Source organism: Pocillopora damicornis, chromosome 10, assembly GCF_964200805.1.
Source record: "Pocillopora damicornis chromosome 10, jaPocDami1.2, whole genome shotgun sequence".
In the NCBI taxonomy this organism is placed as follows: Eukaryota; Metazoa; Cnidaria; class Anthozoa; order Scleractinia; family Pocilloporidae; genus Pocillopora; species Pocillopora damicornis.
This window is the reverse complement of record NC_142679.1, coordinates 5,764,997-5,792,500: the sequence shown is the minus strand read 5'-3', so window position 1 is coordinate 5,792,500 and position 27,504 is coordinate 5,764,997. Positions and strand designations below refer to the sequence as shown.

The 27,504-nt window shown below is 38.1% G+C and overlaps 2 protein-coding genes and 1 pseudogene across 2 annotated transcripts; all 3 read right to left on the bottom strand.

The window, feature by feature from the left end:
- The window catches only part of LOC149038638 (G protein-coupled receptor 161B-like), a 1,308-nt pseudogene extending 937 nt beyond the window's left edge, over positions 1–371 (bottom strand).
- A 2,192-nt stretch (positions 372–2,563) lies between these two features.
- LOC149038637 (centrosomal protein of 131 kDa-like) lies at positions 2,564–20,394 on the bottom strand. Its single transcript, XM_089184168.1, has 23 exons — positions 20,389–20,394; positions 19,899–20,129; positions 19,488–19,526; positions 19,053–19,220; positions 18,222–18,448; positions 17,371–17,487; positions 11,317–11,605; positions 10,634–10,734; positions 10,340–10,463; positions 9,599–9,831; positions 8,922–9,018; positions 8,432–8,521; positions 8,057–8,184; positions 7,750–7,897; positions 7,038–7,115; positions 6,576–6,650; positions 6,315–6,377; positions 5,750–5,835; positions 5,255–5,339; positions 4,570–4,724; positions 3,793–3,920; positions 3,243–3,303; positions 2,564–2,986 (listed from the first exon to the last, which is right to left on the bottom strand). Exons 1-21 carry the CDS (start codon positions 20,392–20,394, stop codon positions 3,887–3,889), a joined length of 2,574 nt encoding a protein of 857 aa, XP_089040294.1. The 3' UTR covers positions 2,564–2,986; positions 3,243–3,303; positions 3,793–3,886.
- Positions 20,116–26,934, bottom strand: LOC149038636 (uncharacterized). Its single transcript, XM_089184167.1, has 8 exons — positions 26,868–26,934; positions 26,525–26,561; positions 26,237–26,363; positions 25,177–25,314; positions 24,649–24,821; positions 23,748–23,922; positions 21,750–21,876; positions 20,116–20,129 (listed from the first exon to the last, which is right to left on the bottom strand). Exons 1-7 carry the CDS (start codon positions 26,932–26,934, stop codon positions 21,871–21,873), a joined length of 723 nt encoding a protein of 240 aa, XP_089040293.1. The 3' UTR covers positions 20,116–20,129; positions 21,750–21,870.
- Between the last annotated feature and the right edge of the window lie 570 nt (positions 26,935–27,504).

Below are 27,504 nucleotides of genomic sequence, written 5' to 3'. Positions count from 1 at the left end.
CGTGAAAAAGCCGAGCGCTACGCAAGCGGAGTCTCCGAACAGCCAATCCTCTGTGATGATGGTTACAACTGTGAATGGAATGCTTAATATCGACACCATGATGTCAGCCGCAGCCAGATTGAGAATATACAAGTTGGTAATGGTTTGAAGATCTTTGTCCTTGTAGACGATGATGAACAAGCTGACGTTACCAATAAACGCAGCTGAACCAATGACGCAGAGGGTGGTTGTCTCCAAAATGATTGCCAAAGGCATGGTTTGGTCGCACTACAAAAAAAAAGACTTTTTCAACGCTCCAATTATAGGGTTCTCTAAGAATTTCCCTTCGTAAAATTAACGCCGACAGCGAATTTTTTTGCCAACAAGAAGGCCGCCACGAAATTTACAGCAGCGTCTGGTGGCTGCTTGATTTGCAATCTGTTTGTTGGAAAAAACGCTTAGCTCTGATTTTATCTTTTTAAACTATTCATTCTAATGAAAATAACTTCATTTCCGTGTTATTAGTATCCGTCGTTATGGTGAAGGCACGCATGAAACAAAGGCGGGTGTTTGCAATTAGAAGTTTGTTTGAGAGTGACCGTTAAATTAGGGGAAAAAATTAAGAAAGAATGTTGGTATGTGAAGCTTGAGTTGGAAAGTACTTAAGGAACAAACCCATGACATATCTCAAAGAGGGCACAAAAGAGAAAACTTACATTATAAACGCAGTCTTCGTGCACTCAGTTCTTGAATAAAGGCAAAGGGGAAGCTGTCTAACAAAGGTTCTGAGGACTGATTGTATGATAACGCTAAAGAAGACAAAATTGGAAGAAGGAGATTATTTCTGACAAAAAATTACAGTTTTGCTCTTATGATTCTCTCTCAAAATAACGGCAGAAAAATTGTAACGAAGAAATGTTACTATATAGTTTATGGCACACCCAGCATAAAACGACAAACCGTTCGAATGTTGCTACATTATCCTTGAATCCTATACAGGCACTGAAATGCAATTACGTCTAGTGAAAGAAAAACAAAAAACAGGTGTTTCGTTGAAAAAAAGTATATTTCTACTGATCAACGTACCAGTTGCATTAAATGCGTATGCTTTTCATGATATCTTATTTAAATAGCTTCAACGAAAGCAGCGTTTCATGAAATCATAATTTGCCACGACAGCAAAACCGTGAAAAATGCCGCGGAAATTGCACTGGAAAAACTAGTCCAGTGTAAATATATGACGCCCACCACATTTCCATTGTTCAAAGTGCTTCGGAATATTTTGCTTATCATATGTACAAACCAATTTCGATAGAAGAAAAAGTTCAAAAATCTTAAAACTCGGTTTTTTGGGCTCTAAAGTGCTCTTATTTTGTCTTAAAAAGTGTCCCGTGGACTGGTAACGAATTAGCGGGTGATGACGTAGAGAACTGTGAAAACTCTCCATTGACTCCCACAAATATCTCACATCTCTTGTAATTTTGTATCAGTCAGCGAACGTCATACGTTAAACGCAATACGCTCGTTTAAACGCAATACGCTCGTCCTTTCTTCTAGATTTCTCCTTTCTCCACCATGGTTACCGAAGTGTCTTCACAGTTTTTTATGTCACAGCGATGTAACATGATCGTTTTAGCGGAGCGCTTTATGGGGACACTTTTCGGCCGCCAATCGTACTTTCAATGCACGAAAAAATGGTCAAGGAGAACTCACTAGGCACTGAGGTCGATTATTTATAATTTTAAAAACAGCTATTGACCAGAAAATTAAAAAAAAAAAATCCGTGTCGTAGGCACTTTTGGGGAAAAACTTAAGTAAAAGCAGCTGTGCTCATTTTAAAATAGGAAATTACTGTCTTCGTGAAAAAAAAGCACAAGAGGAAATGACATAAATAGAAAAGAAAGCCGTGAAACGCACAAGGGATTTTGAACGTAGCGATGAAGAAGCGCCGGACTGAAATATATGTTAGTGCTAGTTCATATTACATCTGCCCTCGCCTTTTAACAATAATTATTTTTGATTGTAGAAATAATACTGACAGGTTTGTGGGAGAGTTTCTCATGAAGCTTAAAGATTGCGATAAAATATCATGAAAGAAAGCTATGCTACAATAGAAGAGCTTTTTAAGTGATCTTGCGTAATATTAGCACCCACAAGGTTGCTGCTTATCTTCGGAAGACGAACAAACATGTAAAATTTCAAAGCTAGCTCTAGTCCAAAGCTACCGTGCTCGTCTACAGAAAGTTTACGTCAATCACCCTTTGATCAGTCAGTAATATAAATCTTTCTTATCCACCAGTGCAGAGAGATGAGAAAGAAACATTTCGTTTCCAGTCAGTTTCATCTTTGTTATGATGATGATGCATACCATCTGTAACAGGCGGAATTCATAATTGTTACACTTTTACTTATGCTGTTTTATCGGTTCGTTTGTGCAGTTTAAAGGAAGCGTTGACCATTACAGAGCAGTTTTTCTAGAAGCAAATCACTTTGCCGATAACCAGAACACGCCAGTTTTTAAGTTTTCTGGTGTTTTCCGGCAAACTTAAAAACGAAACAACAACAAAAAGGAAGAGAATAAAAAACCAGTTTAAAAATTTATTACTGTCGATTCAAAATGCACGTAACATCATAAATACATATATGCTGGTTCCTCTATTGACAGAGATATCGAAAATCTTCATTTGGGTCTGAGCAGTAGAAATAGATTCTTGGGCAAAGGTTACTCTACCAATGGTGCCTAATCCATTAGAATTCCCCTTTATTGTGGGATTTGAACGTCCATTTGAGCACTTAACAATGCAGAAGTGTCCAGCTTTGGTTGACATTCGGTTGTGTTGACACGTACCGACTTTAATCGCGCGGTCTTCGGAAGAACTCGGTAATACATCGGGCGATGTCGCAAAACGTTGGCACAATTGGGAGATAAGGGTTAGCCTCAAGACAGCAATTTCTTTCTTTGCTCTTGGAGTAAAAATTCCAAATGTTCCGCTCGTTTCATGGCAGCCTGTGCAAAAAGAAAAAAAAATGTGTGTAAAAAAAAAAAAAAAACCATGGATCTAGAAAAGTATTTTCATTGGTCAAAGGCTATCACTGATCTAATTTCCCGTCAAAGTTTAACTTTTCATTAGCAAACAGAAAGAAACGAGTGTCAGACGGGTGAAAACAGCAGCTTCCGCCATGCTCAGATTTGAGCAAACTTGTGATGCGTATGACGAGATTGAAAACATGGGTTCATGAAAAACTGACTTCAGAACACTCACCTGGTGTTGTTCCCGCAGTGTTTTCATAGTTTCTTCTTTTTTAGCTATGGCCTGCCTTACTCTAGCGGTGTAAAACAGATAAAAATTTTCAATAAAAAATAACGAACTAGACACGTACAAACTCAAAACCTGTAAAATATCTGCCGGCGATCAAGGGACACCTCAGGCGATAAGGGGATTGAAAACTAAGAATAAAAATATATCTCAGCATTGTTCATATTTAAATGGAAGAAAAATGCAAAGAGCAATATTTCTAACGACCACGGATTCGTACAGCTTAAGATGCGGTCATGGATGCTTTATGGAAGCTCGTTAGTCGATCAGATCGTTTCAAAAGCTTTGCGAAACCTCCAAATTACCAAAACTGTACACCAAACCGACTAGCATGGCCACGGACGTTTATCACAATTTTCTCACTACAACCACTCTGTAAGTATCGCTCTTCCCCCGCCCCACCCCCCTCAAAATATTTTTCAGAGCTCAGGTCTCCCTCTCAGCAGAGTTTAACCCACCAACCACATGATCTTTGCGTCTTAAGCAATTAACCAACCTTTTGTGTACTTCCTCCATTTCTTGCTCTTTCTCCCGTGTAACTCGTTCTATTTCTAATCTGTGACGGGCCTTCATTTCGCTCACTTCTGTTTTCAAACGCTTGTTGTCTTCGTCAGTGTCACAAGCCTGGAATATGCAGGAAAGAATTGAATATCTGCTAACAACATAACGTCATTTCCGAGTTGCAAAACTCTCTCTTTGAAAACGAGGCTAACTGAAATGGTATTTTCAATTAATCATCAGAGGCTTCGCACCGACCCTCGTCTTTAAGCAGAGGCATTCAACATCTGGCAAATAGCTTAACAAATATGTTTTTCTGGATTACAAGTGAAAAATTCAAAGTTTCTGAATCTCTTTGCATAAAGGCATTCGAAAAGATCGTATTTTGCTTGAGCTCGCCGGAACCAAACTATTTTCAAAGGCAATTCGGAATGAAGGACATCAGAAGGAATAAATGGTAACACAAATTTATAAATCTACCCAGCTTCAAGCGCGGGAAAACGCGCGTGACCAGATCGCGACTGGCTTTTAAATGTTTGCATTTAATTGGTTTGGGATAAATTCACGTGAGGGTGCTTTATTATTATTATTATTATTATTATTATTATTATTATCATCATCATCATCATCATCATTATTATTAGTATTAGTATTATTATTAATTAATTATTATTATCATTATCATTAGTATTATTATTGATTATTTATTATTATTATTATTATTATTATTATTATTATTATTATTATTGTCATTATCATTATTATTCGTACAAACCTATCAGCGAACTCCTGCCGAATGATGTCGGCCACCTTCCCTCTCTCTTCCTGTAGCCGTTTGGCCACTTTATCAATTCCTTCTACCTCTTCATCTTTTTGTTTCAACATGCTCTTCAAACGCGCATTTTCTCCTTCAACTTCGGATAAACGAGCCTGTAACAAAACAAGTACTTGTGCCATGATTGGGAATTTAAATAAGTTGAATAACAACTGGAACGTTAAAATAAAAAAAATTGGCAAATCTCCTTTCGTGAACAACTGATAACATTTTCGAAACACCTAAGGGTTCTTCATTATAAATGGAGGTGTTCTTGCTAATAAAACAGAGGGTCGCAAACCGGAATCAAACACGGGCCAAATAAAACTGAAAATCTCACTCTTTCATCATTATACAACCGAGGTAACCGGTCAAAATATAACTGCAGATGATAATTGACGGTTTATCGTAACTAGAGGGCTTTTCGATCGAGTGTCGTAAATCCAAAACCAAAGTAATCACCACGGCCAATCAGAACTCAAAGTAAAACCAACCAAACTGCTCAAGGCGCGGGAAAACGCGGGTGACCAACTCGTGATTGGTTTTAGTTTTGCATCTGATTGGTTGAAAGAGTGGCGCGAGTTTTCTGGACGCGCAAGACAGATTGACCCCAACTAACTGATACAAATTCGTGTTTGTTTCTTACCTTCATGTTGTTGTATTTTTCCTGCATATTCCGTTCAGATTCTTCTAGTTCTTTCAGTTCAGATTCGTATTTATCTCTCACTCGCCTAAAAGCCAGAAATACGCCGTCGTTAGATTTCGTGTTTTCTTAGACTTTCGATAGCGCTTCTTAGAGCAGAAAAAGGTCTTTTTTTATGTTTACGGCACATAACCAAAAATGTTTCTGTATTCCCGAGTTAGTTTTGCGTCTAATTGGTTGATTTAAGTTTACACGAAGTTTAAAAATTTTAAAAGCAAACTGACAAATTCTGTATTCTAAACTACATTTACGACTAGCATCACGACAGTAATTGAAAGACCAAACCAATCTAAGAGTACTTCCAATCTAATTTCATTGAAATACAACATGAACTTTCCACTCGTCGATCGTCGACGACTGTATACATTTTTGCCTTTTTGACTAAACCTCATATGAAATCAGGCTTAGGTCAGGAAGATGTCAATTCTAGACACTTACTTGATTCTGTTCTCCGCGGCTCGCTCACATTCTTCTCTTGCCAACGATGTCTCTTCTTCCAATCTTGAAATCACCATTTCAATTTCCTACGGTAGACAATATGCGTAAAAGAGAGACAGAAAACAGATAGATAGACACAGACACAGACAGACACACAGCCCGGAAGACAGACAAGCAGATAGATAAACAGACACACAGGCAGACAAACAGGCAAATAGACAGGCAGGCAGGCAGACAAACAGACAGAGACAGGGTAAGTTAGTACTATCAGCTGAGTTGGTAACGTAAATTGGCCACCGTAGAGAGTTTCAAAGCTGACTTTTCGAGCGTTAGCACTTTTTCAGAGCGAATGACAGACAGAAAGACATAAAGGTAGGCAGATAGATAGAGAGAAAGACAGGCGGACACAGATGAAGAGAAAGACAGACAAATCCGCCAGCTATTAAAAAGTATAACGAAATGCGAAAGTAAACATCAATAAATTGGCATGAGCCTCCCCTCAAGAACACTGAGATGAAATAACGAGAATAATTTCTGCAAAGCGTAAATCGTCGACTTTACTTACTCTATCGCGTCCTTCCCGAACAGCTTCTTTCAGCTCCCGCTCTTTAGTCATTAACATGGCATCCTGTAAACAAACGCACAAAAACAAAGAGGAACAGTCAGGCAACCTAGGTAGATACCTTCGGCATATTTCTGAGGGAAAATGAAGGGCCACATTACTTTGATTTATTCTTTAGAGGTCAGGTTTCCAGAAACTCTATGATATAACCGATTACTCAAAACCAAAAGAGTAAATTTGAGTTCTGTCTTTAAAGTACCCTACCTGCTTCTTCATGTAATTTTCAATCCAGCCCTGCTTCTCAATTTCAAGTCTCTCTTTCAACTCATTCATTTCCAACTGCAATGCAAACCAAAACCCACCTTAGGTTCAATGATTCCCTCAGTTAACTTGTATTTAACAGATAGAAAAAAACAGAAATGTCTGAATACACAGAGTGAGACATCTATAAAACTCTACTGAAGCCACTACAAGTCTCAGCGGGTTAGATGTCGTAAATGTAGCAACAGAGGAGTGTCGTAATCCCTTACGTAGAAAAAAATATACGCTCAATCTACTCGCAATTTGCTCTGTCGGTTTATATATTTGCAGAGTCCTTAATTAGGCTGAGAATGGCCGTGGCAAGAACGTTGAATTTAACCAAAGATTAAATTGAGCGACAATATATCCATCCACCATAATGCTACTAAAGATAATTGGCCGGCAGTAATTTGAATATTTCTTTACCTGGTGTTTTCTTTCTTGATCATCAATAGCTCTTTGGTGTGAAGTTTGCATCTCTAGGATTGACTTTTTGTGAGATTCCTACAAAAATAAAAACCAACTAAGTACCAAAAACGAAACGAAACGAAGATTGCTGAAACCTTGGGATAGTCTGAAAACAGTTCTGTCCTTACGCTCGTGGTTTATAAGGCTAGAGAGGCTGTATTTCCGGACGTGTTTAACACCCCAACTTCAAGAATATTAGTATAAATCTACTAACATTCCAACACAAATGCTGTAATTTAATTGGTGACACTACCAGTAATCTATTCCGTGATAGAAAGTCACGTGACAAACCTAATAGTGAGTGGTTGTAAACGACTTAAAGAAAAACTTGAGCATAACTTGTCACGTTTTGAGTGACGAGTAGATTTAAACAAAATCACTTAAATTTTGAGCACACGATTCATATCGAGTCATCACGAGCTCATAATCTAATTCCCCTTTAGTTCGGTAAAACAGAAAAACACTCAAGAGGCCATGATGAATGAAGAAGAAACAAAGATGGCTAAAGGTGGAGAAGATCAACACGAATTTCGAACAACAAACTTGAAAAATATTAATAGTAATAATGATTACGTAGGCCAAATTAGACGGTCTTACTTGTCCCATTGGACTTACTCCTAGTTTGATTGGTTTAGCTGTGGTTCCAATTCCACAGGACGCCTTTACTTACCTCTAAGGCAGCTCGCGCCTCGTCTAGTTCCTGTCGTTGTTTCTGACCCTGTAGTGCTACTCTTTCCTTCTCCTCCTGTACTTCAGCGTACAGTCGCCGCCTCTGTTGTTGATAAGCTTGTTCCTCTTGCTCCAGCTGCTTTTCATACCTACAGAAACAAAGGAAATGAACACTTAATTATACAAATCTCCGAACTACTAGAACAAAAACTCGTTTAAGTTTACCAACCATCGACGATGATCTACTATCTGCCGCACCGGCTGTTGTTTTAACTGAAAAGAAAATTCACACCTGAAAGAATATTTACCTTTGTTGAGAGAGTTCTCTCTCTCGAGCACAGGCATTTTCCTTCTCTCTTTCCAGCTGATCTCTCAGTTCTTCTATTTGCTGAATGTACCTTCTGCCTGCACGTTCATCGGCCTCCAGCAGCTCCGCCTGTCATCGAATAATTCACAATTGTAAAACATGTTTTCACTGATCAGTCATTAATCCTTGCGGACACTATGGGTGACAACGAGAGGGAGCCACGTGAAAGTATTCAATTATATCTATTTTGTAGCAAGAAAAGGCTGAGCTTCTGATAGAAATCGAGGCGCCAACGATCACAGTTTATCAGAGAAAACCAATCGGATTTCCAGATTCGCAATACGCCATGATCAGCAGATACCAATGAGGTTCCCACCTGATGAGTAGACTTGATCTTTTTCACTTCCGCTTTATGCTTGGCAATCAGTTTTTGAATGTCAGGTTCCAGTCCTTTGACCGTGACTTCCTGTAAATTTCAAACCAAGTTTACAAGGCGTAAGGCTAAAATTGCACACGAGTTAAATGGCCCACACAACTAGGATCTAGTTTGGTTTCCACAGGAGGAAGCAATTTCCACTCCCTTGGAAGGGACGCTAGTCAATTGCAGATGCTCTCGGCATTTTTCGCGTGTTCCTAAAAAGTTGTTTGTATCTGAACCATTTAAATTCCACGTTGACGAGTGGCAGTACGTGATTGGAGCATCTCGCCCGAGAACTCAACCCAGGTAAAGGTTCGAACCCAGACCTCTCGATGCTGACTCAAGGGCGCTAACCAAATATATACCGCGTTCCCCACAAGGCATAAAGCGTTTTAAGCATTTTAAAATTACTGGAAGCGAAACGACCATGTCACTAAGGATTCTTTACCTTGATTTGTTGAGTTTTCTCATTAATCCATTTTTCTCGTCGTAATTTTTCTGCCGCCAGTATAACTTCCTTTTGTTTCTTTAATTCAACTTGATGACTGAAAAGGAAAGATAGTCTTGTTGTTTCCCCTATAAGATATTATTTCTCAAATTACGACTGGTTCCTGATGCCATCAACGAAAGTGAGGCCACAAAGACTTTTACTATTGTTCTTTAAGAATACAGAACGAGGAACTTCTCTCTAATCTCTCAATGGCATTGAAAATTTCATGACCAAGAAAGTTCATGAAGAACGTTCACTAATCAAAGAGACTACTAGGATGACAGAGAACAACAACACACGAATTACAAATGTAGGAGGTTCGAGAATTTTCAGGAAAGCCATCGATTCATTCCAGATAGATTTTCTACAACAGACAAATAAAACACCCTGAAGGCTACGCCTAAAGACAGTGTATTATTAACCCTTCAACTCCCAGCAGGGATTAACATGTAACTTCTCCCTAAGATATCCCTACATTATTAAGCAAACAGGCAATCAGAATACTCAAACTTATCAGGCAGATGTTGTGACCTTGATCTGACATCGAATTCTTGGAACTAATTTACAAGGAAATGCGTGGCAGCTAGAGGGGAGAATTAACAATCAGATCTTGGGGGTTAGAGGGTTATACTCACTTTTCTTCCATTTGCTTGACTTTATCTCCGTACTTCTTGTCAGTACTTTTCAGTTTGTTCACTACTTCCTCACACCTCTCCCCTAACACCTTTTTGTCATCAATCAGCTGGTCTATGAAGGACAAATGTCTCTGTATGGCTGCTTCATACTCCTGACGTTGTATGGCCAGCCGTTGTCTAGCGTCCTTTTCCATCTCCTTCGCTTGCCTCAGGGTGAATTCACGCTGTTGGTTCTAGTGTCAGAGCCAATACATTACCAATAGAGTAATTATAGACAATGACAAATTCAAAAGAGCATATATTTGAATTTTCTTTCCGACCGATTAAAAAACCATAACACAAAGCGTGAGAAGGGTAATTCACATCTTCAAACAAAAGATTACTTCCCACCCCTCCCAGACTACCGTATTCTTGCTGAATTCCAGGACATTTCCCATTCCCTCCCTTATTATTCCCCACTCTTTCCCATATTCTATTCCCTGGAAGATCATTTCCCATTTCCTCGAAAATCATTTCCCATTCCCTCGAAGATCATTTCCCATTCCCTCAAAGATTATTTCCCATCCCCTTCCAAATCAAATCCCATCCCCTCCAAGATCATTTTCCATCCCGTCGAAGATCACTTCCCGTCCCTTCGAAGATAATTTCCCATCCCCTCCCAAATCATATCCCATTACCCCTCCAGATCATTTTCCATCCTCTCGAAGATCATTTCCCATTCTCTCCCAGATCATATCCTACCAAAGCTCTCTGCAGCAGATCATTAGTCCTTTTCTTTTCCTCCAGTTCTATTTTTACCGCCATCATAGCTGTTGTAACATCCGAAGCAGCTGCTGCTGCTGATTCTAGCGCGGCTTCTTCCTTCCTGCAGCCAAGAAAGAGTACTTACAAAGTCAAGATTATGACCATTGGTTGTGTCTAATCCCCCCTCCGTTCTCCCTGAAACCATGAGCTCCCCCTAAAATAATTCTCCAACCTCCCCCGCCCCCTCCCCCTTGCAGAAATTACTGACTGGTCCCTACGATTGAATATTACCTGGTTATTGCTGACTGCTCTTTTCGAGGGATTACAAAACGCTCCACTCTTAGAACTGTACCAATTCCATCCATGTAATATTCCCGATGACTCTGAGCAAGCTTGATCGAAAATAGAACAAACAAACAAACTATCAGATACGATTATGGCTCCTGTATTGAGTTAGAGAACTTATTTACTGGTAACTTCAGGAACCTGACCTTAGAGTAAAATCACTTTAATTGAAAGGATCAGCGTATCGTTCATATTAGAGACGCCGACTTAATTTTGCTAATGCCATATTTCGTGTATTTTTTTTTTCGCTAAATTTTACGAGTAGTCTTCCTGCTTCGATTTTACAGTTCCAAATTAAAAAAGGGTGTGATCTTATCGGCTCAGTCAACCTATATTTGAACTAAGCTCGACCTTTCAAGGGGCCTTATGTGCCTTACTGCACTGGAAGAACTTTGCACTGTAACCGTATTAGCGAGCAAGCCTCGCGGTTTGTCAATGTTGTCCTATGTGCCTTATGAAAAAAAGCATTTATAATCCATCACACTTTGAGGCACATTGGTGTAAGTATCGTGCACTCAGTTTGGCGCGCGTAAAGCGTTAACGCGCGATGAAGCGCTCCTCTTCTGTTGTGTTTGCTGCTAAAGCGCGACGCTCACTCTACATGCGCTCAAGTTATCCGAAGTAAATACCTGGTCAAATTCCTTGACTTCTCGTCCTCTTTCGTGTTCATTAAACAGAGAGTATTTCTTGGCATTGCGCCATCTTTCTCTCGTTCTCGTTCGAGCAGCGAGGACCAAGTTGGGCGTGTTGGAGTAAACAGTTGGAAATTCAGGTCTGCCATCACCGTATGTTCCTGGTTGTGTCGCCTTACTACTGTTCAGCTTAGCTGTCCTTCTGTCCTGGAAACACTTCGCTGTGGTGTTACCAAATGTGTCGCCGTAATGCCAGAACTTGGCTTGGGGACAATAGCCTGCATAGCTAAATGAAAACAAAGGTGCATTTTGGTATTGTTGACAATTAAGCCTAACTGTTCTTAGTTCATCTCGTCAAATAAATTTCTGATTACGTTTTTTACCCTGGCACATGTCTTGGGTTTTGGAAAGTGGCCCGGTTTGTTGTGTTAAATGGGGAAAGCATTATAAGAACTAAGGTTGAGTGAACGAGGAAGTTTATAGTATTACTATTACGTCACAAACACTTCATGACGCAACAAAGTAATGAAACCTCTCCCACACCTTTCCATTTTGTGGTGAAATTGAGCGTATTTAAAATATAAATTCCGTGCATATCAAATTTGGTTGAAACTGGTCAATTTGTTGGTTTTAGTCTCTAGAGAACGTGAGCAGCTGATATCCCTTAACTAAACCAAAAAACTCATTTAGGACACCGTTTGCGACCTCTTGCGCGACCTCCACGCTCTTGGGAGTTGGCCGAGTTAGCACTGGTATCTAAATTCCTCAACCCAATCCCCCAACGAACAAAAGGCGGTTGTTTTTGAACAACATGATCTCGAGACCGAAATTACGATTATCGTTATTTCTAAATTGGCACCAAATTTATGGATATAGTAATTTCGTGGCACTCTTTACCAATGCTCTTTACACGTGTTAAATAAAGAGAAGGACTCGGTTCCACTGTCTTACAACATTCAAGATGGCGGAGGAAAGGGGTAAATGTGCGTTCAGTTGTGATCAGCATGATCTCGACACCAAAATAACGATTACCGTTATTTCTAAATTGGCCCTGAAATAACGAATATCATAATTTCAGTGCATGTCTGAGACCTTCGGGCTCGAAGCTTGGGAACTTGTATTCAGGGAAAGATAAAATGGCGGCTTACGGCGGCGAAGGAAATCTCAGTAGTTTAATATTTAGCGTGAAAAGGCTTGGGTGTTGTGATCTGGTTCTCAAGTAAAAAAAAAATCACGGTCTGCAATGGCCCTACCACCTTTTGAACAACAAGAAAACATTGAAACGGTGGTAAAAAGCAGCAAGTTTCGAAGTCTAAACGAAAGATGGGTAAGCTGAGTTTCAGTCAAATATCATGACATTTGGGATGTAATTTCGATACCGAATAAGTAGTTCTACATGGTTACACACGCATAGGATTCTGTTGTGTTCACGTGAAGGCCATTTCAGCCATTCCTGCCACTTGTAAGTGGTAGGAAATAAAAGATATGTATAGTTGTTTCGTATTGAAGCCCTGTGAAATCAAAAATTTGATTTATTTCTTCTTTGTTTTAGGTGGTCATTATCCATTACTTTTGGAAGTCGATGCTGATGAGAAAGAAAAAATGTTTATGATTATTTCTTCTCTCGAACATTTTACTATTTAGGTACCAAATAATCTTGATACTGAAGATCATTGCATCCATTATGAAAAAATTACCCTTGATTGCTTTGTCAACTGGAATGTATAATGTAATATACCTTGTGATTTGTGGGATTTTCACAAGTAAACTAGAAATACTTGAAGAGGGTAATGATGTACTTAATGCAGAGCATTTGGTACAAAGTCTGCTTTGCTGTAATCTACCTGAAGGTGCTTTTTATATGCTAGTAAGACTTGCACAGCCCATGTAAGAAACAACAACTGCGTATTTGAGAATTAACAATCAAGATTTATTGGAGTTCCATCTAGTCGAGCGACGTTTACAACACGCGGCTGAAACCCTTCGCACATGCTTGTGCAATCACGCGTAAAATAGATCTGATTGGTTAAATTAGCAATAACAGAAACATGTGGTTAAATATCAAAGTAACACAACTTGTCACAGCCCAGTCAAAATGTTTTTGAGTAGTAGAAATACTGGCCAAACCTCTTCCTGAAAAGCAGTCTGAAAAATGTGAAGTTAGCGGAAGGTACTTCATTGTAGGCGGCCAAATTGTAAGCTGCCAGCCCATTTTGAGTGAGCAGTAAAACTCAAGATTGGCTATTTTTGCTAATTTTATTGAGAACCAAATTCCCAGCAACGGGCACAATTTTACTGGGCTATTTGTTATTTAACTACTTAGTAATATTCTTATTAAAATTTACTGCATTCCTTTCTAATAATTTGCTGTTGATTGTATGCTGTATATAGCTTATGATTTGTGTGATTTTCACAAGTAAATTAGAAATACCTGAAGATGGTAATGATGTACTAGATAATGTACTTGATGCAAAGCTATTTTGGTGCAAAGTGTGTGCCTTATCTGTAGGTGATTTTGCATGCTAATAAGACTTGTAATTCAAATAATACACATCAGCTGGAGTGGGAATATTAAAAGAAAAATAATAATATTTAGCTATACCAAGTTCTGGTTTTATGTCCAAAGTGTGTGCCTTGTCCATAGGTGATTTTGCATGCTAATAAGACTTGTAATTCAAATAATACACATCAGCTGGAGTGGGAATATTAAAAGAAAAATAATAATATTTAGCTATACCAAGTTCTGGTTTTATGTCCAAATTAAGCACTTAGTTGAAGATCACTGCACTGCTCAGGTCCAGAATGCTGAAAGAGTACTGTCTGCTGTTAGTTTGATTTTTGTCATTTCTATTGATTTATTTTATTTATCAATGTTTCTTTGAATTGTAATTCATTGATCTCTTTCAATAGTGCAGGTTCGCTCATGTAACCTAATCTCCCACTTATGTATGTATGTATGGATGAGCTCAGTCAAAATGTTTTTGAGTGGAAGGCAAGCTGGTGATAGTAATAGGCAGCAGAGGCTGAACCTTGTCTTGAATGGAAGTGTGAAAAGTGTGAAGTTAGCGGCAGCTATATTGTGGCAGGCAGCCAAATTGTCAGCTGTGGCACATTTTGACTGGGCTGATTGTGTGTAGTATATATGTGCACTTCTTTTAGGGTGTTAAACAGGTTAATGTACCAAGAAATCCTCTGTGATAACTTGATAATTCAAGATGTAAAAATTTTAAATAATAAGGTAAAGCTTGATCATTCTTAAGAGTTTCCATTTGTTCTGGAAATTTGGGGGAGGGTCAGGGGAGCATTATTTATACATAAATAATGTACATAAAAAGTAAAAAAAAAGGACCAAGGTAAAATCCCAATTTGTTTTAAGAGTTAATTTTATTAAGAGAAAACCCTGGATATAGCTTGGGATTTGTGTGATTTTCAAAAATTGTTAGGAACCTTGTTAATTTTCAGCTTCAAGAACACAAGTACATAATCTTTAGTGCAGCCCTCTTTTCTCCCCGCCATTATTCTAATTTTTTTATCAAGTTTCCTTTTTCTTGTGTTCAATTAATTTATTGTCTTTACAGGTGAAATTTTAATATCTGCTAGCACAATTATCTCTGCTAAGAGTGTCTACCATCACTCTTGCCGGTCTCAAGCCCAAAACGCTGCAAACTAGCTGAAACTACATGTATTTCGTAAAATTGCAATGAAATCTATCTAAAAACACCAAAATCCGGCAGAACGCACGAGTTTTTGCCAAATTTTACGCAAAAGTTGACAAAAGCGCTCAATTCGACCTGAAAAACACTTTTTTTTTTTTTTTGCAAAAATCAGCCTATTTTACATTCAAAAGCACGATGTCTTTAACAAAATAGGGATACAATCCATGTGAAAACACTTATTCCAGCTAAAACGCAGAGTTCTCAGTAAAATTTGGGGAAAAAACGCGTAAAAACCGTCAGAAACACGACAAATTGGGCTGATTTTACCCAATTTTTGTGTAAATAGCTGCCAAAACCCTCTAAACTAGCTGGAACTACATGTTTTTCACAAGATCGCCATAAAATCTTGAAACATTGCTTTAGGGACCTTTATGCCTCCAAAACGAGTTTTTACTTTAAAAAAATGGAATGAACAAAGATGTTAAAGGGGAAAAAGCTGTGAGAAAGGAGAAGTTTAGTGCTGCTGTTTGATATGCCGCCCAGATATATCAATTTATTAATTTAACGCCTTTAGCCGTGGACAGAAGTTTTTCTCTAGACTAAGAGGACCCTCCCTATGTTGACGAACCTCAATAACTCGTTGATTTTACTGTTTTTACACAGATTTGATTTTAACCATATTCGCCAAAATAACTGCCAAAACACGGCAAACCAGTATCTCGGCCAAGAGCGATATTGGCCATTTCACACATCCTTATTAGATATGAATTTTATTAAAGATTGTCATTCTAGCATATGTTGGCTAGTTACCACAGGTTTCTTGATTTTCATGGGAAAGTGGCATTGGTTGGTACCATGACCAATCTCCTCGACTTTCCCATGATTTTCATAGGATGTTAGCGACCCATACTTCGAACCTCAGTTGTTTTTTTTTTTTTTTACATTGGCGCGAGTTTCACAACTTTCTTGTGGTTTGGCATTGACTCAGAGTTGGGCTTATTTTTATGGCTAATCCATCGGCGACTTTCTCATGATTTTCTTGGGTTCTCAACAGTGACACGCACTTTGGAACCATAATTTTATAAATATGTCAACACTGGCAAATACTGCTAAAATCTACACTCTACTAAACTCCATGTACCACAATATCCACACAACTGCGTGTGCCTACTTGAAAATCCTAACCCTAACCCTAAAACTATCCAGTTAGCCTAGTATTGTATTGCTGGTTTGAGTGACTAAACTGGCTCAAATGATCCAGCTGCTTAAAAATCTAAGCACAGAGTAAGTTTAAAAGATTCAATTTTGTAAGGTTTCGAAACAGTTCCAAAATTAACATGCACATAGCTCAGTGTAAAACATCGAAGCTTCTAGGACTTCTTATGATTCCTACGAACGTACACACCTAATGCACGTCAATTTGCCTTTGTTGTCCTCGAACGATCACGTCTTCATGGTAACGTGGTGTAAGAACTGTACAGCACTTTATAAATATATGTTTTACTTGACGGCAAAAGTTTGAATCCGTACAAGGAAACGTAACGGAAACAGGCGATGATAATGCTGCAAAAATGAAGCTTTCATTTAAATGGACATACACATAGACTGCTTTAAGTTAGATGAACCACATCGTAAAACACACAACACCAAACGCATGAAAGTTTTGCCCAGAAACACACAATGGTTTGAGCCACATATGTAAAATTACCTTGCCCTGCTAAACAACATGAAACCAAGCTTAGAACCTTTCATTTGAATGGTGACCCACAAACAGACAAACTGAATAACTTGAACCACCTTGTACAGTATATTTATATATGTGATAAACAAAACCACATCGTAAAACACACAACACAAAACGCATGAAAGTTTTGCCCAGAAACACACAATGGTTTGAGCCACATATGTAAAATTACCTTGCCCTGCTAAACAACATGAAACCAAGCTTAGAACCTTTCATTTGAATGGTGACCCACAAACAGACAAACTGAATAACTTGAACCACCTTGTACAGTATATTTATATATGTGATAAACAAAACCACATCGTAAAACACACAACACAAAACGCATGAAAGTTTTGCCCAGAAACACACAATGGTTTGAGCCACATATGTAAAATTACCTTGCCCTGCTAAACAACATGAAACCAAGCTTAGAACCTTTCATTTGAATGGTGACCCACAAACAGACAAACTGAATAACTTGAACCACCTTGTACAGTATATTTATATATGTGATAAACAAAACCACAAGAAAGTACTGCTCGTCTGCTTTCATTGGAATTTATAACTGTCATTCGTGGATCTATACAGCATATTAAACAGCACTCCACCTACCCTTACCTCAGAATCAAACGACAGAATACTGACATTTATTTCAAAGTTATCCCTTACCTGACCTCGATCCCAGTCCTTCTCTTTTCCCAACACGTCAATGACGTCTTCAATTCCCCTGATGGGCAGATCACGCAACTCTTCCTTAGCAATACCAAGTGCAATGTGACCAAGCCTCTTCATGTTCAAAAATCCCCAGTTTGGTGAATCAGAATCATCTGCATCGGTGCCATTGAAGTCTCCCCATTTCGTCCTGATTTTCTTCATAAGGGTTAGTGTCTGAGTGACCAAATCAAAAGACAAAATAGTAGGAAAAGAATTCAAAGAAGAAAAGGAGTTTTTAACTATTTTCCTAGACTTGGCTAGTGCATCAAACTCACACAACAACAGGTTCTTAAGGAAGCCCTTCCCATTGTCATCTCACACCTTCCTTCATTCGGGAGTTTTACTGGATACAAGCTCACTATCAGGGAAATCTGTCTCCAAAATGCTCCATTTAGGAGATATAAAATTACTCCTAGTTGCTTCATCACAGAGGAAATAGAAACATACATCTGTCAATTTTTACCACTTAGCTCTTGTAAAAGCTTGCTGCACTTAAAATTTAACGATACAAAGTGGAATAAATTAAGCGCTGACATGTAAGGACCAGCATGACTTCCTTCTGATCCATGGTTTGATTAGAGTGATTTAGAATTACTTAATAAGTGGATCTGGCAGTAGAGAAATAAGGCGACTGACAATGTTCTTTAGTGTTCTGAGGTCATTATGGGTGCAGGGAGGGGAAAGGGGGTATGCCACATGTGGGAACATCCTGTGTATCTCTTAGGGATACCCTGTGTACCCCCCTAAGGATATCCTGCATACCCCTTGGAGATATCCTGTGTACCCCCTTGGGATATGCTGCATACCCCCTTGGGATATCCTGTGTACCCTGCAGAAATCCTGCAAAAGCTTTTAAACATTGTGTTAAGTCTCTTGTAAATACCTTTGTCTTGTCCCAGGGAAGAACTCCCAGTTTATCCAGATTGTTAATGACTTCATCAACACTTTCTGCATCAACTTCTCCACGACTCAGAGCAACAGCAAAATCTCCAAGCTGTGCAATATTCTTTCCAACTGATGGATCTTTCTCAAACTTAAGGGTTATAAAAACATGCTTATAAACTGCTGAAACTCTAAGAAGTAATTCACATGTAACTTCTGCTCATGACATCATAAAATTTTCCAGTACACAGGTAATACACAAAGACACAGTTGAAAGTTGAGAGATGTTATTATGAAATAAAATCACTTCTCCTTAAAAGAGATAAAACAAAAGTGCATCATTGCCTGCCATAGGGCATATTAAATTTTGGAGTCTAAGGTTTCAACTGGATCAATTTTAAAGAAAGATTTAATTTGTTTGGTCACAAGTGTGGCATGAAAAAACCCCGAGTGCTTTGAAAAACATCAGACACCAAGTCTTTGGATTTCATGCCCAGTCGTTCTATCTCAGAGCTACAGAGAATTGGATGGTATGTAAGAGTGAAGGAAATTGCTTAGTTCAAATGAGACAAGCAACTTGCCTACTGCTACACTATACATGTAGGATCAGAGTGGTTTAACTAAAATAATTTTTAAATATCAATGAAAATAGCGCAAAGATAAATGGTGACATAACAAATTTCATCTTTCTCTATTAGTTGATAGAGCTCACAATTTACCATGTATTTTAATCTATGTATTATTATGCCACTGACCTTTTTAATGAACTCTCTAAGAACTGGCATGGCAACGTCTTTTGCAACCTTCATCTCTGGGAAAGAGGCAAAGACAACTGCTTGTGTCATTTTGCCGACATCCGAAGACAAGAAACCGTCAATAGCCTTGGCAAGATTTATTACATCATCTTTGTCCAATTTGGACAACTGCAAATTATCAAAGTTTACAGGGGATTTAATTTTCATTCCTGCATGATTATAATAAAATTGTATTAATTATTACCAGTATTAGGTCAAGTATAATTGTTAATATGAGTAATACTGAACTTACACGATGTTTTCAAAATGCATGCTTGTACATGACTTTGTACCAATGGTACCGTTATATCTGAAGACAAATCTGACTAAATGTTATACCATATGACACAAGTACTGGTAGGTATACCATATGACTATACTGAGAAGTTAACTTACGTCAATAGAACTTTTCAGTTTTTCCACAATCTCTTGAGCCTAAAAACAAATTATGTCAGAAGTTTTCATTTGTTACTTAGTAAGTGCTTAGAGCACATGATAAATTACATGCTTGAAGGAAGTAAATACAAAATTCCTTACCAAATAGCATATTGGACAAAAAGTAATTACACGTTTAACTTTTGATGCTGATGACTCGCTATAGGCAGAGTAGGCAGAGGGGGAGGGGTTAAGGGAGAAACAGGCATCCTTACCCTCCCCAGTTGTGTCCTTGCTACTGTGAATTCCACCTCACTTACAGAGTATGCATGTTTTCACTGGAAATTCTTCCTGCATATTGCTTGAATGCAACATCAGAAGCATTCAAAGTAACCAGGAGAGGGGACATTTTCTTTTAATTTTCACATATACCTGATCGAGATCAAATTCTATCCCCTTTAAAAATTGCAGAGAGTCTTTCACAACTTGTGCTCCAATCTGCTTGAGCTCAGAGGGCAGAAGTCCTGTGATAATATTTCCCAGTTCTTTGATATTATCTTTGTTCCACTTGTCTGGAGAGCCAAGGACATCAACTGCTTTAGCTGCCAACACCCGTAGTTGTCCCTCATTCAGGTTCAGATTACCAAGTGTGTCCTTTATGGCCTACAAAACAAGTAACTGTATATATAAGCACACAGACTCGCACACTGCTACACCATCTGATATTTAATACTGTCACAGGATTGTGGTTGCATATATATTCATGTAAAACACTTGCACCATAGCAACATTCCACAATCATGCTTTTGTTCTGTTGTGCTCTCACATATAGTAATGTTGTTACTGTGACACAATATTTAAGTAACAGATTCAATCCACTCTATGTATCTAATTACCATGTAATGCTGCTAAAGTCCATTACCACCATCTATAACAAGAGTTTAACCCTTCACACCCAAGATCTCATTGGTAATTTTCCTTAATGCTAGCTAAACAATTCATAGGACTTTATCTCAGAGGATTTGGTATTGGATCAACTAATAATTCCCTAATTGACATTTTTTGATATTCTCATCACTTGTGTGCTTGATACTGTAAGGAGAAATTCTGTCTTGGTCACCCATGGGAGTAAAAGGGATAAGCCTTAAAAACCCTAATATCCGACTGCAAATTCTTTATACTGTTCTCTAAGACACCTCCCATGGCACTGCCTAGAAGGATTTGTTTTACAATCAAGAGCTTCCTTAAATGGCCATTGGTTTCCTCATTTTGATGATCTTAATGTTTGATTTAGTAATGATACTGTAGAGAGTACATGTGTTTAAATAGTAGCTTCCTAAAGGAGTTACGCAGTTTGGCTACTGACTTGCAAAGGATCAAAGTTACACACTAGTTGAATCAATAAAGGTATCATTGTAGGTGGATTTTGCAGAAAATTTTGCAAAATAATTCATTTGCTTTATGAACTGATTAGACTGAGACAAATGTTTTGTTAAAATAATACATTAAAAACTTATAAGTTAAACAGGGTATAAAAAGGAAAAAACAAGCCAAATCTAGTAATTACATTGAATTTTTCATATCTGAACACATTGTTTGAGGGTAACTTGTGAGAAGTCATTTCTGGTGTCATTTGCACCCCAATAATTGGAATGTTAATTATTAACAACAAAGAAGGGTACCAATTTGAAATTAACCAGTGATTCTGATGATTCCTTTTCATACCATGGCATAATTCTACTACCAAGAACATTTACAAGATGCCCTGATTTCTGACTATTGGCTTTTGGAATATGTATTGGCTGATTAGATTTGAATTTGATTAGATTTTAGATTTAAATTTCTGCCGTCTGTCGGCCAACTGTCGGCCGACAAACGGCCGACAGTCGGCTGGCTGTCGGCTGACAGACGACCAACTGTCGGCTGACTGTCGGCCGACAGTTGACCGACAGTCGGCCGACAGGTTTTTTGGGGAGCTCTTCTTCACAATTACCAGATTTCCTCTTCAAGTGCCCAAGTAAAACTGACTAGTGTCTAACATCTCCTTACAACATCACCACTATTAATATTACACATTAAGGTCATAAAAATAGGGGAAATGATCACCAACTAAAGAAGCTCTTGATTGTTAATCTAATTCTCCTTGTCAGCACCTTAGGAATGTATTGAGAACAGTATGGAGAATATGCATACTTATGTTTGGGTGTACAGGGTGCAGGTGCCTTTCCAGTCATAACAATTGAACTATCAAATATATAAGGCACTAACAATCAGCCATTGTACCTGGAACTGTTCCTTTGACAGAGACTTCAGATCCTGAATGTTCAAGTTTCCTAGCAACTTTCCGAGTTTCTGTAACTGTGCTGTACTCCAAGTCTTTACGTCTTTCCACTCTTCTTTGAGCTTATTGCTTGAGGAAAGGTGAAGTCATGTTTAACAAGTTCGTCAATAGCTTTGGTTATCTATTTGGTTCAATTTAAATGCAAATCAAAGTGCTCTGTGAGCAAACTCGTGAATTGACACATGATTTTTTAGATTATGTTTAATGTTATCTGGTTTAGGGAATTTTGTGGTTGATTGTCATATCTAGAGTACGAGCAGTAGTTCAGTGTTCGCTAATGTAGCAAAGAAACAAAGTAACGTTGGGATAAGAAGGCATTACAATTGAAATGATTATGCTATTACATTTGACAAGGTGAATGATGTCATGTGTTTTAAACGTCTATCATTTTTGTTTCTGGTTCAAAAGAAAAGGTTGGAAGTAAATGTGGGTGAAAAGTGAAATTTACTGTCTTTCGTTGTAAATATTAGAAAATCAAGGCAATACTGTCTTAATAAAAACATTAACGGTTCCCTCTTTATCAAATGAGACAAACGGGAACGAGTTTTGAGTGATATAATTAAACCAAGCCTGCCACCGTCATTTTGGATCTCCGCCTGGGTAGATTTAAGTCACGTGCTAGGCAACGTATAATCAATAACAAGATAGGATTTCATTTCAGGCGTGGTTATCAATTTCGTGGTGTGTAACTTTCGCATTTTAGTACGTTGTATGTATGTTGAATCTTCAAATTGTCCTAAAAACTTAAAAGAAAATTTTTCTTTAAAAATTCACTGAAATCGGTAGCTAAAATTGTTTGTTTAGGTGTTATCTGATTTTCGTGTTAACTTGTTATTTCGTCAGTCGCCGGCATCTTTTGTTGCTTCACACAGGAAAAACACACGCGACGAAACGTATTGATCAATTTTGTCCTCAATCTCACGCTATAACAGAAAAAGCTTTTGAACATCTGTAAACTCCGAGCGCTTCGCAGTAAGTGATATTTTCAATGAATCTTCGGATTGTTTTCAAGTTCAAGGATTGTAAATTACAATTTTATGAAAAACGAAGGTTAATTGTTCTGTTATTTCAGTGTGAATCCTTGCATGCCTGCCAGTCGCTGGCGCCGCTTGTTGAAACTAAAACGAAAAAAAAAACTCTTTAAAGATTATCATTGGCTTCTTTTTCACCCCACCACTATTCTTAGCAAAAAAGGTCGCCATTTCGTCTGTTTATTGCTCGCCAAAAACTATAAAATGCACTCAAAAGCCTAAAATCTAAAAAAAGTTTACAGGAATCGACCAATCGACCAATCGAGCGAGCGAGCGAGCGAATTCCATTCCCCACATCGTATCTATAACTCGCTCTTGCGCATGCGCGCAATTCACGAGTTAAAAAAGGAACAGGAATAAGTTTGATAGCAAGAGTGGAAATTCTCATTAGAGAAATTTGCAACTGAGTGTCTAAAAGTGCACTCATGCTTCAAGTTTAAATGAATTAGTTTAAATAACAAAAATTTATTATTAGAGCATTTGAATGTCAGTGGAGAAAACTCATTTGCTAAAAACATGCAAATGTCATTAAAATGACAAGGTCTCTCTACACCACAGTTATAGAATCAAAATAACAACAAAAACAACAACAATTTTAAATCATCAGTCACCTTGCTTGAGACTTTTTACCACAAAAAATTTTCACACAAACATACAATCATAGTCTACTCCTTTGCAGGCAGTGACCGGTAAAAATTACTGCCTGTAGTACCTCTTACCACTGCCTAGAACTGCTTGGAATTCTCAAAAATTCAACAGGTAAAAGGATTGCTCTCCCAGTCTGAATATATGTCCTTCACCTGTTGTGTTTAAAATGTGGCAGAGCACTGTAGTCATGCATTCCCCAGGCAATCAATACCCATTATGAAATCCTGCCTAAACACTAGGACACTACATCAAAATACTTACCCCATCAGATGCTAGTTTTAGTATGTCCCTAACAGGAAGTGCCTCCAGCAGATTACACATTTTTGCAAGAACTTTGTCATCCCAACTGTCCACCTCTCCAAAGGCTTTCTTTGCAGGAATCATAAGAGCAGTCTTCTGGTCATTGTCAAACTTTGCTGTGCAAATGTAGCTTACTCTGACAGAAAACCAAAATCAACAATCTTCATGAGCATTAACAGCTGCAGGAAAAAAATCCTAGTTTTTGTCAGGATACAAACAAACTCCAAAAGAGCCTAGCTAGAAAACATAAAATGTACAATAGTTTTTTCTTTCATGAATTTTCACATCTCTTTATAAATACTCTCAAGATGATTTATTTTTTCAAACAATGTTTTTCAGAGTAGGGTCTACATAGATCTGAAGAATATAGAGTACCAGCCATAGATTGAGGAGTTTTAACTACTGTGCTGCTTGTCGGCATTGGATCAGGAGGTCATTTGATCATGCATTGCCAAGTGTAGCATACAAGTTTGCAGTTGTTCATGTGTTTTACAAGCAAATTCAGATTAATAAACATTAATTTACAAGTTCAGAGTAGGAAAAAATAAGTCAACCCTTTAGCTCCCGCGAGTGACCAATACAGAATTTCTCTTTTCAATACCAATACAATATCAAGCAGACAGGTGATAAGAATAAAGAAAAATATCAATTAGGAGATTATAACTTGATCCAATACCAAATTCTCATAACTAACATATCACAAGAACTGTATGGCAGACAGTAAGGAGAATTACTAGTGAGATCTTGGGAGTGAAAGGTTTAAATAAATGCAGATCTACAATAATTATTGTAAATGTCTAACAATTTGTGACCAATACAATACACAATCATAATTTAGTTCAAACTCTGTGATTATATTTACCCTTGATCAAAAACATCCCCAGCTAACTCTGCTAGTTCACTTGGTTCAAATCCAGCCAACAATTGCTTCATGTTTTCTAATGCCTTGACGGTCCACTGACGGACGTTATCACCAAATTTGCGATAAGCAGCTTGGCTCAGAGCAGCCAGTTGCTCAAGATCCCATTCCTTGCTCTATAAGAAAAACAGTACCATACATGAATATATAAGCAATATTTGCAGTAATGAACACTAAAGCATTATGAAAATAATGCCTGTGTGAGGAAAAAAAAGATTTGAACCCATGACCACTGCAATACCACTGCACTGGTATCACAGAAGTCTTGGGTTTAGATCCCCTAAAGGCTTGAATTTTTTTTTTCAGGCTTTATTTCCACTACTGCTTATAGTGTTTATTACTGCAAAGATCACTTCTACATTAAAAAAAGCTATAAAATATTCTAAAGGCATAAATGAAGGTTGATGAAATTTCCACAAGAGCACTTAAATAATTGTACCAAATCCCATTAATTTCCCTTGTAAAACTTACAGCAACTTTGTCCACATTGGCAAAAAATGCATCCAGGTTCATGTGCGAGATGAGCTTCTTTAAATTCTGTGATGTGAACTTTGTGAGACGATCAACAATTCCACCAAACTGGTAACTTGTCATGCCACTTAGACTATCCTGCAAAGCAAGAAGAGGATCTTATCTAAGAAAACATTAGGGAACTGATCAACATTCAGAATTATTACACCTACTGTATACTACTGAGGTATGCAAATGGTTTCTGACCAGCCTTGAAATCATACCATACCCAGCATGAATAAGGTGGAAGAGAAATTTAACTCATCAACATCAGATGAGCAACCAATGAGTGAAGATGAGATGAGTGAAGAACTGACCCAGCAGGTAACCTTGGAGGACCTGTGGAAGGCATCCACTTGAGTGCCATGCCAAGTTTCTAAAAATTTGTGTTTATAATGGTTAATGATAGCACCACCCCCCCTGCTACCCTCTGCAAGGGACTAGCATCCTATCCAGGGATGGGGAAATGATTATAGTCCCTTCCTGCTGGGGAAAACAAGATAAACTCCCACTGGATGGGCTTCTTGGCTTGAGTGCAGACTTTATGTTGCCTCCAGGGTTGTACAGGGTCGAGGAGGGTAAATTCCCAACAGCCTCTGAGGTTAATTTGACTGTACCTTGCTATGTCAAATAGACATTGAGAGTCATTTTTGTGTCAAGTTCAACATAGCCTAAATTTCAGTAAGTATTTCATTGGTTAATTTTTCTCCTCTGATCAAAACTGTACTGAAATTCAAAGCACTTGAGAGTGCCTGTCTTATCATTGCCAGTTCTTCCCATTCAGAAGCAAGGGATGTCTGATACTATAGTTCAGTTGTTTGTGTGAGGACAAGCAGCTATCTGTGGCTGACCTTTTTTTTTTTTTTAACCTATTCCCCCTTCACAAATTACTAATTAAAAGGACTGGTATTTGGGTCAATCAAATACCTCAGCTGATAAGTTGTAAGTCTATCGATCAGCATTAAGATTTTCTGTCTTCAGGTTTAATATGAAGAAAGCAAAGCACATAAAATACATTTACCTCCAGAGAGGACAGCAGGTCCTGTGGAACACTCCTTAGCTCATCAATTGTGGCTTTTGCAAATTCTTTTGCATCTGATAATTTTGCCTGCAGGCTTGCTGAGAGCTTGTCAAAGCTTTTCTTTATTCTGGTTTTCAGATAAAGATGATTAAAAGAACCAAATAAATGTTATCAATGAAACATTTCCCTACTAACTACAATACCCAACTGAAACCACCCACGTTATTTAATATGTATCTTAAACACTATATTGTGTGCATGAACAACTGTATAAACTGAGAAACTTACGATTGAGTCAGTTCTTGGCCAAACAGTTTCACATAATCTGATTTACAAGAAGATGCAAAAAGAATAAATTAGTGATTCTAAATGCAAAGTTTATCATTTCAGCCCAGGTGTAAGAGTAAATACATTATAGTGTGCTGAGATTGTTCTGTGAGAGTGATACTGAGGTTTTGTTGCTTATAGTCTCCCTGTCAGGTTGTCAAAATGTCCACCATTAACTTTTTTCCTTCCTAGGACCCATCATAACCACTTATTAGGAAAATTATACTTACTGATTTTATTCTGAACTTCACATGTTGCCACTTTGGCATAGTATTTATGTGTGCATTTCCATTGCTGTTCACACTTTCCCAAGAATTACGAGAGCTCTTCACTGATGAATGCCACAAAGCCTGGGAGCTGACATTCGACATTTTGGCGGATGCCATGGCGACAGGAATGGTTGCTAATAGTAACGATGACTAGTCAGAATTTGCGAGAACTTTCTCGCAACTGAAGTCAACGAACTGTAAAAAGCGAAAAAGTCTGGAAACCACACTTATTGAGGAAAGTTAGTAAGGTAACATGTCAGGTTAAAGCAGCTCTGAAACTCATTCTAGCAACGACCCATTGAAAGCAATACATAAAAATTTCTTTCATGTAAATAAAAGGTTTTTCAGTTATAAACCATTCAATTATAATCATGTTATCACGACCAGAGGATCATTTTTGAGTGTCATAAAGCCAAGCCCAAAGTTATCACAGCCAGCCGATTAGAACAAAGGAAGTGGTGAATGAATTCCGGATCACCTTCGAGACTCAGTTGAAAATGGCTTGAAAATGACCAAACGTTTTCAATTTTGTCAAGACTTCTTAGCGAGTAAAAACAGCTTGCGACCTCCTCTGAAATTTTTAAAGCTATGTCACACGCAGAAAGTCCACATTTCTCCTCAGGGGACAACAAAGATCGACAGAATAAGGCTTACTATGCACTGTAGCTGCTC

Coding starts and splice junctions, on each gene's coding strand:
- LOC149038637 (XM_089184168.1), bottom strand. Junction 9,019..9,598: donor GTCAAGCAAATGGAAGAAAA/GTGAGTATAACC, acceptor TTTCCTTTTCAG/TCATCAAGTTGAATTAAAGA. Junction 3,921..4,569: donor CGGCAGGAGTTCGCTGATAG/GTTTGTACGAAT, acceptor TGCATATTCCAG/GCTTGTGACACTGACGAAGA.
- LOC149038636 (XM_089184167.1), bottom strand. CDS start 26,934: ATGTCGAATGTCAGCTCCCAGGCTTTGTGGCATTCATCAGTGAAGAGC. Junction 26,364..26,524: donor GGCCAAGAACTGACTCAATC/GTAAGTTTCTCA, acceptor TCTGAAAACCAG/AATAAAGAAAAGCTTTGACA. Junction 25,315..26,236: donor ACCTGCTGTCCTCTCTGGAG/GTAAATGTATTT, acceptor CTTGCTTTGCAG/GATAGTCTAAGTGGCATGAC.